Consider the following 14,508-nt stretch of genomic DNA (forward strand, 5'->3'; position numbering starts at 1 on the left):
CCTTCTGTTGCTCAGTAAATCTTCCTAAAATCTCTGTAGAGGCCTTAGCAGAGCTGAACAGAGATATTCAGCAGGATGAAATTGTTAAAGCAATTAAGAGCTCTGCAAATTTGAAAGCCCCTGGCCCAGATCAGATCCTTTCAGAGTTCTATAAGATCTTAATAGAGCATGCAACTCCTGCTATTGCCCTCCTCGATTGTAAATTTTTTACAGTAGCTAACATAGTCTTAATTTTAAAAAAGGAGAAAGACCCTGAGTCCCCGGACTCTTATCATCCTATTTTGTTGCTTAATTGTGACTACAAACTCTTAGCTTTAATTATAGCCAATCATCTTAAAAAAGCTCTTAATCCTCACATCCATCCTGACCAACTAGGCTTCATGTACGCTTATAGGGTATTATTGGGGTAAATATAATTTACAACAAGGTAAAAAACAGGAACTAGAAGACTTTGCGTTGATCACTTTAGATGCCTAAAAGGCGTTCGATTCAATCTCATGGGACCACCTTTTCACCTCTCTTGAAAAATTCAGGCTTTCAGGTAATTTTTCTAACTTTATCAAACTGATCTATAAAATCCATATTAATGGCAGTAAATCACCAAGTATCTATCTTCAGAAAGGGACAAGACAGGGCTGTCCCCTTTCCCCACTTCTTTTTAATATTTCTTTATTCATTAGCATTTCAACTCCAAATTCTACACCCTATGAGGAAATCGCCAGAATTTATGCTATCAATTGTTGCCACTGATTTGTATCCTGCGGACTAGAAGCAGATTTTGTAGACTTTAAAGGGTGGGGTGAGTTTGGGGTTTGAGGGCTGAGAGTTCTTTTTCCCTTTTTCCTATTTTTTTTTTTTCTTTTTTCTCTTTTTATTTTATAATAGCAAAAATTCCAAAAAATAGACAGGTTTAGGATATCTGTTATGTTTTATTTAGGAACTAAAGGTTTGATTATATAATACTGGAAGGAATCTTAAGATACTTTTTTTCCCCTTTTTTTCTGAGGTTGTATATTCTGTTGCTTCTTTATGAAATATGTTGCTGTTCTATACTATGGCCTCTATTTATCAAGGTCTGTCGGACCTGATCCAACAGTGTGGATCAGGTCCGACAGACCTCGCTAAATACGGCGCGCAATACGCTTGCCGTATTCAGCATTGAACCAGCAGCTCACAAGAGCTGCTGGTGCAACGCTGCCCCCTGCTGACTTGCGGCCAATTGGCCGCCAGCAGGGGGTGTCAATCAACCCGATCGTACTCGATCGGGTTGATTTCCGGCGATGTCTGTCCGCCTGCTCAGAGCAGGCGGACAGGGTTATGGAGCAGCGGTCTTTGTGACCGCTGCTTCATAACTGCTGTTTCTGGTGAGCCTGCGGGCTCGCCAGAAACACGGGGCATCCATTCGGAGCTTGATAAATATACCCCATTGTCTGCAACTAAATGTATCATTGTTTATTTTTACTGACAACCTTCTTATATTGTGTTATTATTCTGTATTATGATATAATAATTATGCCTTTTTTTGTTGGAAAATAAAAAGATATATTTAAAAAAAAAAAAAAAGATTCACTAAAGTGAACTTACCACAAACCGAAAGAGGGTAGTTCTCTTAAGGGCCTGATTTCTGCCCTCTTGGTTTTGTTGCATAGGTAGTTAGTTCGGTTATCAGATGTTCAGTCTTTTGTTCAAGCTTTGGCTAGTATTGTTTTCAAGATAGTTGCTCCTCCATGGAGCCTCAATCTTGTCTCGAGAGTTCTTCTGCAGGCTCCATTTCAGCCTATACATTCTGTTGATATTAAACAGTTAACTTGGAAGGTTTTGTTCGTGTTAGCTATCTCTTCTGCTTGTAGAGTATCCGAGTTTGCCCTTCAGTGTGACCTGCCTTACTTGATTTTTCATGCAGATAAGGCTGTGCTACAAACAAAAGTGGGGTTTTTACCTAAGGTTGTTTCCACGCCCACTATCAATTAGACAATTGTTGTTCTATCTCTTTGTCCCAATCCTTCCTTTTCTAAGGAGAGGTTGTTGCATAATTTGGATGTTGTTCGAGCTCTAAAATTCTATCTTCATGCTACCAAGGAATTTCGTCAATCATTTTCCTTGCTTATTTTGCATTCTTGTAAGCAAAAAGGGCAGAAGGCCACTGCTGTTACTATGTCCTTCTGGCTTAGAAGTTTGATTTGCATGGCGTATTTATAAGCAGGCCAGCAACCCCAGTCTTGAATTACAGTACATTTCACCCATGCAGTGTCCTCTTCCTGGGCCTTCAAGAATGAGGCATCAGTTCAACAGATTTGTAAGGCTGCTACTTTTTACAAATGCAATGTTTTTGCCTCAGTGGAGGTGTCATTTGGGAGAAGGGTTCTTCAAGTAGTGGTGCCTTGTTCTTAGGACTGCCGTCTCTACCTTTCCCTCCCTATTCGTTCTGAGTTCTCCACAGCTTGGGTATGGGTTTCCCAATAGGTAATGCATTTGTGGAATTATTTTCTTTCTTGGCAGTGAGAGTCCCCTGCTTTGTTGTAGTGGTGGCAGTCTTTTGGCACCTCAATGCCACTTGTAGCTCTCTACTTTTCTTTATCCTCGGCTTGAACTACTGAGAGGGTAGGAGAAGTCGGAGGGATATATAAAGCCTTGTAGGAGATGTCTTTGCCTCCTCCTGGTGGCCAGGTATAGTATTTCTCAATAGGTAATGAATTCCTGGACTCTCACTGCAAAGAAGGAAAATAATTTATCAGGTAAGCATAAATTATGTTTTGTAATTCTCAACACATAAATACTAGATTTTTTAAAATGTTATTTTTTCTGATAACATATACACTTTATAAAACAATATTTATTAATTATTTTGGTTTCATATTACATCAAAACAGCATCCACTTAGATGCTTAAAATGTATAGAAATGATAGATTATCTATATGATAAGTATACAATAATTTTTCATAAGAATAAATATTCCCTAGGCTTATCATTTCCCAAGCAGCATTTCCATAGAGTTACAGAATATAATTTTATCGATCACTTGGGACATAGTCCCTGTAGTAATACAAAGCAATATATATTGAGTAATTGAGTCTATTATTGTTACAGAAATACTTTGTGATAATCTGAGGTAAGGGTCATTATCAGCTCAATTTTTTTTGAGGTTAATTGATGTAATATAGTTATCTGTGCTTTAGCTTTATTGTATAATTCATGCTCAAAGTATTTTTATTTGTAGCCTATGTAAAAATCTGTAAAGAACCTTGCGTTTTGGACATCACTACATGAGGTAAGGGGAAGAAAGTCCATAAGACCTTTTGAACATTAGGTATGATTTCTAATGAGAATTAATGTTTATGTTTTTATTTGATTACCAGTATTTCTGAAAATCCTTCTTAACATATTTCAACAAATTTTTGGGGCTTTTACAAATTAAATATAATGTACTAATGTTCTTAATGTTGGGTTGACTTGCCATTATGATCTGCAATAAAATTGAGATAACAAATTCAGATTTTTAGTTACACACGCTCATTTAAGTATTTTTAAAATTAGTCTTTCGTATTAATCACCAGAAAATATTTTTTTGAAATCACCATTATTATTTTTTTTACAACTAATATATATGGGTTGATCACAATCCTTAAAGGGATAAACAACACCAAACATGTTCTTATTTAAAAAGATAGATAATCCCTTTATTACCCATTCCACAGTTTTAAATAACTAACACTGTTATATTCATACACTTCTTACATCTGTGATTTCCTTGTATCCAAGCATCTGCAGTTCTTTTGACAGACATGCATTTTAGCCAATTTGTGCCAACTAAAATAGTTTTTTTTTGTTTGTTTTTTTTGTTTTATGTTATATATATTATTTATTTTTGTTTAACTAGATGATCTTGTGCTTAGTAAAACTATATGTCCTTGGCAGACTTATGTATGCCTGCTCCTGACAGATGGTAAGCTATGGATACCAAAATTTAGCTGAGCACACGCATTTGGGGGCAGTTTAAGTTTAATGTTTGCAGGTATCTATTAATAAATATAGAAAAATATCAAATATATAATGTATAAATGTTTCTTTTTAACATTTAACTTTTTAACTTTTGTATAAATTATAAAAGTCTGCCTGCAATTTATTTTTAAAATATTTGCATGTCATGAAGTAGGAATATAAGTTTTCAGGTTATGATAAATAATAAAATATAAATATAAATAATAGCTTTTGCAAGTAGTGTAGCAGCAGCTGTGGACAGTATTACCTAACATAAAAGATACTATGCAGCTCTATATAAAAAAAAGTAGTGCAAAACTGAAAAGAACCTGAAACACAAGTGTATGTTCTAGTCAAATACATAGGGCTAGATTACAAGTGGAGCTCTAAAGTTAGCGTGGGATGGAATAAGCAATATTGCAGCCATAATAACTAGCGAGCATATTACAAGTTGAAAGTATATGGATGTTATTTAGCTTACCTCTTTTAATCTGGCCCGTAGTATTTAAAAACATTTTTTTATTATTTAAGTTAAAGTGGCTTTCTCACTACCTGTCAACTTGAATTATTATTATTATTATTCTTTATTTATAAAGCGCCGATAGATTCCGCAGCACTGCCCATGGGTACAGGGATAACAGTACAATGGAGAAACAATACAATAAGACAAATACAGGGGGAATTGAGGGCCCTATTCCCGTGCGACTTTACAATCTAGATTCATAACTAATTTTTCTAAAATCATTTTTATTGAGGTTTGACAGGTAAATATTATCCAATACAGGTTGTAAAGAAGTACTGCAATGGTGCATTACAACAAACAATCATAAAAACAGGGAAAAATTAGAATAAAAGTAATAATCTTTATAAGGAGATATTTACAAAAAATATTGACTGCATACATGACTTCTAAATTTCTAGAATCAATTACATGAACAAATCTCTATTTTTAGTTAAGAACCTGCAATTGCAACACATTTCTCAAAAAGCAATCATATTCAAAACAAAAAGCTACAATGTGAAAAAGAGAAGATAGATATTGGCTTAAACCAAGAAAATATCATATCTACAGGAATCAATTAAAAGAGAGACTGTAACTAAGTAAAATGTATGAAATATGGTAAACCATAGAAAGGTGAAAGCAAGCTGAAAATTCAGAGCCCATTGCACGAGGGCGGGATTGCAGGTGAGCATAAAATTGCGCTTGTGTGCAATGGAGAATACCTGCGGGTAATTTCGCCCCTCCACAGGCGAGCTGAGGCGGACAGGGGCGCGTATACGTGCCCCTGTCCGCCTCAGCTTTAATAAATCTAGCCCTAAATACATTTAAACCATTTAAATAAGATAACTAAGGTTTTGTTATGTGAATTATTTAGAACAAGGAGAAGAAGGATAAATAGGTAAAAAAAAAAAGAAGAAACTATTGACCAATTATTAGAATACATTCCATAATCCCTGATGGATAATAATGCAATACTAATGTTTCCATTACAGGGTGGTAATTGGCAACATTATTTGATTACAGTTTGTTCCATGCATTTAAGTCCCTCTCTCGTGCATCTTGGCTCAGGGATATTAATCAGTACAAGTGATGAGGAAGGATATTCAAGGTAAGGAAAAATAGAAAATATTGACTTTCAAATGTTATCAAAATACTGCATAGAAATAATATATACATACAGGGCTAGATTCAGTGGCATACAATTTAGCGCTCGTGCTCAATCGTAAACTTTGCGAGAAGTAATCTTTTTGTGAGCACGGGTGTATATTACAATTTAAAAGTAAATGTTTTGCATGTGAGCGAAACCCGACGAGCGCTAACTTCAGGACCTCAGATATCACAACAGCGCTAACATTTTCTCCCCATAGACTTCAATTGGGGGGTGTAGAAGAAGAAAACTAACACTTATCGCTTGCGCTAACTTAACAAGTTATTAATATTCCAATTTTGTTCACATACAGGACAATGTTATTTTTATTCTTAAATACTTATATTTTATATATATATATATATATATATATATATATATATGCACACCCATACCTGAATATATATTACTATAAATATATAGGTATAGATATATATTTTACATTAACATTATATATATATATATATATATATTTAATAATAAATAAAAAAAATTATATGTGAAGAACCTAGGAATGTAAAATATGTAGAACGCGGTGTCAGGTTAGAACACATACAGAATTAGTTATCTTAAGCTGCGTTATGGAAATATTAAATATTAAAAATATTAATAATAATTATTAAACATTATTTTAGATGTTCTAAAAACATCTAAATAATCCATAGAATATATATATATTTATTTACAGTATCTATATTTTTAAATAATTATTATTATGTTTTAATATTTAATATTTCCATAAAGCTCTCTACTTTTAACTTGTAATACACGCGCAAATTAACATGCCCGCAATATTCTTCTATTGCTCATGCTAACATTAGCGCGACTTGTAATCTTGTAATCTACCCCAATATACATAATAACATAAATTAAAAGCTTTTTTCAAGTATTGGTTATTGCTAGTATTACAAGTTGAAAGCAAAAAGTTTTCACTTGTGCAATAACCTAATGCGTGTAAAAAGCTGAACTGTAACTGTACTTTTAAATGTATTTTTTATGTGTTCTGTGACACATTTTTGTTTCATGATACAATTTACTAGAGCTCTGAGGTCGCCCTATCCCAACGCATGTTAAATTAAATTGCGTTCAAGCAATTATGTTTGCTTTCAACTTGTAATATGAATGCCACATCAGATGAGCACAAAGAGAAGCAATAAACCTTATATCACTCTTGCGTAACTGTTAGCGTGCAAGTCATAATCTTGCCCAAAATAAATTCTCATTTAAATAGCTAATCTCAGCAAATAAATTGTAATAAATTGATGTGAGCTAAAATAAAACTTTGTAGAACATATTAACCATGGAGGTTTATGTACTCAATACATTTTCCAACAATTTCATAACTTTATCCAAATCCCAGTTAATGTATATGGTGTTGCGTTGCTAAATTATTCTTCATAAAGGCATTCATCAATAACTATATTATTCATATATATCTGAAAATGGACAGAATGTCCTCAATGATGAAATATTTTGCTAAACTCATAATCTTATGATCTTATTGTGAATATACAGACCTGCTAAGATCTTTCTGTTCCCTTTAAATTTACGGTGCGTAAATTGGGTCTTAAAATGTTGAAGCTATTGATAGTTGTTTTACTTAGTTTTTACTCCTTGAGCTGATATTCAGAATCCTTAAATATTTACTCAGTACATTTTGTTCTTGATTGGAATAAACAATTTATTAGTTAAGCCCCATTTAGATGTAATATAATTTCTTTCACTTATTTAATAATATTGCAAAATTTTCTTTGTCTAAAAATGGGTCTTATCTCCAAACACTTGCAGTTATTTAAATTCTACACACAAATGCTACCCAAGAACATGTTCTCTTGGGATTTGACTATACTTTGTGTAGTATACTTGGCCATAAGACCATGTGAGAGTTTTCTTACTATTCTCTATAATTTGCATCTATGATATCTTTGAATTAGATCACATTACAGGTGTAAACATAACTGGTAGCATGAAAAAGTCTCTTAAAGGGACAGTCAACACCAGAATATTTGTTGTTTAAAAAGAAAGATAATCCCTGTATTACCCATTCCCTAGTTTTGCATAACCAACACTGTTATAGAAATAAACTTTTTACCTCTGTGATTACCTTGTATCTAAGCCTCTGCAGACTGACCCCTTATTTCAGTTCTTTTGACAGACATCCATTTTAGCCAATCAATGCTGGCTCCAGGGTAACTTAACGTGCATGAGCTCAATGCTATTTATATGAAACTTATGAACTAATGCCCTCTAGTGGTCAAAATGCATTTAGATTAGAGGCAGTCTTCAATGTCTAAGAAATTAGCATATGAACCTCCTAGAATTAGCTTTCAACTAAGAATACGAAGAGAACAAAGCAAAATTGGTGATAAAAGTAAATTGGAAAGTTGTTTAAAATGACATTCCCTATTTAAATCATGAAAGTTTTTTTTTGCACTTGACTGTCCCTTTAATATTTTTGTTGTTGCTACTACTTGTTAAATTTAAAGGCAATATTATCTTGCATTGTATTGATTTATTCTTACTTATTTACTCAATTAACCATATTACAATCACAATGTAATTATAATTTTGCTTTATTAAAATGTCAGATTTTATACCTTTATACAATACATCAACCATACTGCTCTGTCTGAGCCTTACCATCACTGACAATCATTCCATCATTTGCTTATTGTTAAAGATTTAACAAAACAAGATCTGGTACTAAAAATTGTCATTATTGTAAAATTGTGCATTAGAAAAAAGTGACATTGTAAAGTAATACAATTACATTGTAAAGTAAGTTTATATGTGTATGAATATAAATATAGGAAATATAGGCTATTTATGTCTCTAGAGAGCTTGTGGTAACTTCCTACAGAGCAAGGCATCCAACATGGGTGTTTGATCTAGGGTAAACGTTTAGGGGCTGAATTATCAAGTTCCGAATGGATAACTGGCCCGCCTGCTCTGAGGCTGTGGACATCAATCCGCACAATCCTATACGATCGGGCTGATTGACACCCCCTGCTAGTGGCTGATTTGCAGCGAATCTGCCGGAGGCGGCATTGCACAAGCATTTCACAAGAACTGCTTGTGCAATGATAAATGCTGACAGCGTATGCTGTCAGCATTTATCGATGTGCAGAGGACATGACACTGTAATAAATCGGCCCCTTAGTGTTAAGCTAGTGTTTGAACTAGGGTAAGGTAGACATGTTTTAGTTATCTATTAAAACATAGTTTCTAATATATTGTGTTTTATTTCACATTTTATTTTTTTTCTACAGTTTCTGAACCTTCTATGCAATGGAACAAAGCAACCATTCTCATGTTAGTGAGTTTATTCTTATGGGACTCTCTAATGAACCAACATTGGAACTTTTAATGTTCATATTCTTTTTACTGATATACCTGGTTACCATTTGTGGTAATATTGGAATTATCTTAACAATCTCTATAATTTCTGACTTGCACAACCCAATGTATTTCTTCCTCAGTAACTTGTCCTTCTCTGACCTTTGTTATTCTACCGTTGTCACTCCAAGAATGTTACATGATATTTTTTCTCAAAGAAAATCTATCTCTTTTATCAGTTGTGCTGTTCAGTTGTACTTCTTTGCCACATTTGCTACCATAGAAGGCTATATATTATCTACCATGGCATATGATCGTTATGTAGCAATTTGTTACCCTCTACTGTATCCTGTGATAATGAATAGAAGAGTGTGTATCCTTTTAGTATGTGTAGTGTATTTCAGTGGGTTACTCACTGCTGGAATTCACACATCTTCTACTTTAACTTTATCTTTTTGTGGACCTAATGTCATTAATCATTTTTTCTGTGACATTCCCCCACTGATGGAACTCTCTTGCTCGGATACATATACCAACAAAACCATTATATTTTGTATAGTTTGTTTACTAGGACTTTTTTCTGGAATTGTTACTGTAGCCTCTTATACTTATATTTTTGCTACAATAATGAAGATTAAGTCATCAACTGGGAAACGTAAAGCCTTTTCTACGTGCACCTCTCATCTTTTATGTGTTTCCTTATTTTATGGAACTGCTTTTTTCATGTATCTCCGTCCGGCTTCTAGTTATTCTGCTAGCCAGGACAAGGTGGTTTCTGTATTCTATTCCATGGTGATACCAATGATCAACCCTATTATATACAGCTTGCGAAACACAGAGGTGAAAAAAGCAGTAACACGTTACATACATACATTAGTGCTACGATTAAATATTTAAATAATATTATTTATGCATCTGGTTTAATTATGACTGAAGGTATACCTTTATACTATTTTGTAAATGAGAGCTAAAAAGCTGGACATTTTGTATACTCTCTGCATTTTTGTCTTGTATCAGGTGCATTGTTCCTATCAATAGTTCTGAGTTAGAATCACACTAAAGTTGAGTGACTGAAGCACTGCAGGATCTCCTGAAAAACAATGAGTACTATTACTAACTATTACTTATTACTAGGTACATCACTAGAACAATATAGCAACAGTATCCTATGATTAATTGCAACAGCCCACAATGCTCCCAATGAACCATTTCTCGTAGTAAATCCTAAAAACATTATACGTTTACTTCTAGCCACCATGCAACTACATTTATGTAGATTAGCACTAACAGCCACTCACCTAATTCTCCACACCACAATTATCTCTATCACAACCTTCCTCATCCCAAATAAATGTATTTTTCTGATCCACCCCAATGTATTTAACCCTAACCACAACTTCACGCACAGGAAATTTTCCTGAGTGTACTGTCCAGTGTGTTAACCCCTTAAGGACAGAGGCAATAGTCCAAGGTCTGAACATAAACAAAACCTAGAATCTTAGCTATATGTTTGTTCAACCATAAATTACCTCTTTCACATTAAATGCACCCACACTTATTATATATTGTTTTTATGGGACAAATGGGGCTTTCTTTTGACATCAAATATTTATATAACTTAATATGAATAAAATCTAAGTATGAGAAATTAAAGGGCCATAATACCCAAATGTTTAAAAACTTGAAAGTGATGGAGTATAGCTGCAAAAAGCTGACTAGAAAATATCACCTGAACATCTCTATGTAAAAAAGAAAGATATTTTACCTCAAAAGATTCTCAGTAGCCACATCCCATTGTAAAGGACTTCTAGGCAACAAATCAGTATGTCTGTCCCGGGACAGCGGAAGGAGCAAGCTTTTGTGCACTCATGTTATTTCCCTATTTAGTGTAAGGAAGTTTACAATTAAATCTCATGAGAGTTAAGTGAAATCTCATGAGATTACAGTAAAAGAGTTCATGACCTCAGCACTGTTGATGCTGATTGGCTGCTGTTCATTTCTTCATTTTTTTTTTTTTACCTGCAGCTGGGCAGTAACTGAGTATAACTTTTTACACAGAAATAACTCTACTGAGCTGAGGAAATTGTGAGGTAAAATATCTTCCTTTTTTACATAGAGATGCTCAGTTATACTGCATCAGTTTCAAGTGATTTAGCATATGAGTATTATGTCCCTTTAAGATTTTTTCCCCAAGCATTTTGTATTATGAGTATCATAATCCTGGTTGTACTGCAATAAAAACATATTTGTATTCTGAAATGTCCCACAAGTATAGCAGTACACTCCACATACAGGTTTGATTGGATTTTGGGAAGTTACAAAGTCAAATATTGAGCCTGCCCATTTCAGTCTTCATATATGGAAATTTGACACATTGATCTAAACAGCACTGAAAGTTGTTTTTTTTAATCCTACCTAACACTAATTCATTCTAACGCGCATACTAATTCCCACATGCACTCCCAATTCCCACTTCACACTTAGGGATAGATTACAAGTGGAGCGCTAATTTATTGTGTGTGCGATAAACCAGCTATTACAAGGGGCCCAGAGAGTTAGCAAAACAAACTACAAGGTCAATCAAACCACACAAGGTTCCAATATCATATAAGGGAGTGAGACAATATAAAATGACCTATGTTAGCCCATAAACACTCTAGACAAAAAGTGTAAATCTTTGTATCCAAAAAGTATGGTTTAGGCATCTCTTCTTGAATCTCTCGCTAGACACATGGAAATCCTAAGAAACAAATTAAATAATGCACCTCATAGGGTAGACAAACAGCATAGGAGATAATTGTATAGATTATAATAAATCAACTCACATTTGAAATGACACAGGCGTGCATATCAAACAGGCCAGATCCTCTGATTCGACCAGCAGACTCTCCGCTGGTTGCAGGAACCTCGATCTCCTCCAGCATTCCAAATCATCTGCTCAGGCCAACTATTATCTCCTGTGTTGTTTGTCTACCCTATGAGGTGCTTCCTTTCATCTGTCTATTAGAAGCCCTTTAAATCAATGTTGAAATATATACTTCAGTAATAAATATATAATATAATATATTGTATATATAATGCACATCTAATTTGCATATATTACCCAGAATCCTCTGGTGCATTTTAATGGTATTTTTTTTGGTAACTTAGGGAGTGTTAGGGGGGCTAAAGGTTGTGGGTACATTTTGATAATGGTTGTAGCGGTTAAATGGTTAATAGTGTAGTGTGTACTTTGCAATGTGGGGTTTAAGGTATATATATATATACAGTATTCATATAGATATATAGGTACTGATATATATATATATTTTTAAATAATCATATATATACATTTTCTTCTATGTGAAGAACAGTGTAATTTCAAGTATTTCTTACTAACTTCAGGTTTAGGGCAGTTGGTCTAGTACAGTGTTGGGTTAGCTTGTGTAATATAACTGTTAATCTTTTATTTAAGTAAGCCCCATAAAAGTCTATGTGGAGAAGCTAGTGTGGTTGCAATATCTGAAGTTCTTTCACTCTCACGCTAACTTTTTACTGTCAACTTTTATCATGTGCGCTAATGCGACTGTAATCATTTTGTACTTTCAGTGCATTTATTACGCAAGTAAAAAAAAAATTGTGTACCACTTGTAATCTGGCCCACTGCATTTTAAAGTACTTCCATGTACTTTTTGAACTAGCTAAAAAGACACTATTGTTATCATGTTAAATCTAAACCTGTCCTTTCAGCCAAAAAAAGAGCAGAAAAGGCCTCAGCTGAGATTATTATCGTCTCCTTTTCTGATCCTATAGAACATGCAACACTTGGAGTACTTGAGCCATACATAAGGTTACACTAGAGCGTTTCCTCTAATCATTATAAAATATTTGCCTTCATGCAGATTCATCTAAGGTTAATAGTCAGTGTCAATATATCCCAATAAAATTTGACAGGTGAAGTGTTCATCCTCCTCAGTGCAGTATGATGTATAATTATACAATAAAGAATTTTTCAGTTGTACAAGGTCTACAAGGTTTTCATATTTGTTTTCGGGAGAACTTTTGTTCACCATCACCTTTAAATTTGAATAATATTAAAAAATGTACAAAGAAATGACAGTGTAATCCACTATCATGAAAAAGACAGGGAATCAAGCACTCTTTTCATCATTTTATATAGCTAAAGAATTTTTGTAATATTGATTAATAATTACAAAAAATCATAATAGAGACATTTTCTCACAGAAATAACTGCACCAAAAACAATACAAAAAAACAAAATTGGTGATGATACAAACAAAAATAAAAAAACAGTGAAATGTTAACTTAGAGAAAAAAAAAAGAACAAAAAAGAATTAGTGATTTCACGGGGAGATTGTAATTGAAAGGGAACTCATGGACCTGCAACACCTTTCCAGAGAGCAGCCCCAACTTCATAGAAGGGAAATGCTGTCATGAAATGTTTAGGATCTATGCTGTCCCTTACTCACCCTGAAATTATAGATAAGCCCACTTCAAATACAGTTGTTCCAAGAGTATTATAGAACAATAAATAGGGTAAATACAGCACTGAACATCAATATGTACTAAACTAGCTGCATATAAACAATGTAACCCTATATATATCAATTAGATGATCTTGAAAGGTTGTGTATTAAACCAGATGCACTACTTCATGCATGATTAGATGGCAGAATCAAAGTACGTGATTCCATTTGTATAAGCCAGATAACATAGCACATGTTCCCATATAATGCTGAAAACACCGTGATGAACCAATGCAAAGTTCTTATGCATCCTGTAACATTTTCATTCAAGGGATTTGTCAACAGACCAAGCCGTAGGAAACGTCAGTGTTCATGACTTATACATTGGTAATGCAAAGCTTCTAATGTTAGTATTGCACAAGCGACATATAAACAATCCAGCACACCAATATGCGCTGTAGACGCTGGTTCAAGGTAAAGCTGTAGGTGTGCTGTGAGTAACAGTGTGTGCAATTAGTAGCGATATAGCAGATAAGTTGTAATCATAATGGAAACAACCGATGACTGGTAATATTTGCAATCCTTCCCCACGATAAATGCACTCAACGGTAAGGAATAACTCCGCTCACATACCTAGGTGCTGGGGTTAGCCACAAAGTTCTGTACCTTCAAGATCATCTGAGAGCAAAGAAGTCATGAGTGGGCCAAACAAACAATAGCGGTCTCTCCCAAAGCTGTGTACAGCGTGCGTGACGTCACATGATGTGGCCTACACGTGTTTCATCCCCAATGTCTTTAAGGACTTCCTCAGGGCTATATAACAGGTGAACAAGCAGCTCTATTTTTGAGAACTAATGAAAACGCCCCCTTAGAATGATGAACGTACATGGAAACAACAAATACAAAATAAATACTTAATGTCCAATATTTACAATACTTAATTAAAGCAAATGGTGTTTAGAATACTTAGATAGCGCTCACAAATAACAAGGCATAAAATTATATGTAAAAGTTTTTTCGGACTATATTATTGAGGCTAATGCAATGAACGTATTATACACATTCATCTAAACAAGTG

The 14,508-nt window shown here is 34.1% G+C and overlaps 1 protein-coding gene across 2 annotated transcripts; it reads left to right on the forward strand.

Annotated features, from left to right (window-relative positions):
- Positions 1 to 75: 75 nt before the first annotated feature.
- Positions 76 to 9,861, forward strand: LOC128654359 (olfactory receptor 1019-like). Of its 2 annotated transcripts, XM_053708241.1 has the most exons (2): positions 76 to 104; positions 8,928 to 9,861. In XM_053708241.1, exons 1-2 carry the CDS (start codon positions 76 to 78, stop codon positions 9,859 to 9,861), a joined length of 963 nt encoding a protein of 320 aa, XP_053564216.1. The 2 variants fall into 2 exon arrangements, with proteins under 2 accessions (XP_053564216.1, XP_053564217.1); XM_053708242.1 differs by lacking the exon at positions 76 to 104 and having other exon boundaries at positions 8,917 to 9,861.
- The last annotated feature ends 4,647 nt before the right edge of the window (positions 9,862 to 14,508 follow it).

This window comes from Bombina bombina, chromosome 3 (assembly GCF_027579735.1).
Source record: "Bombina bombina isolate aBomBom1 chromosome 3, aBomBom1.pri, whole genome shotgun sequence".
NCBI classification, from domain to species: domain Eukaryota; kingdom Metazoa; phylum Chordata; class Amphibia; order Anura; family Bombinatoridae; genus Bombina; species Bombina bombina.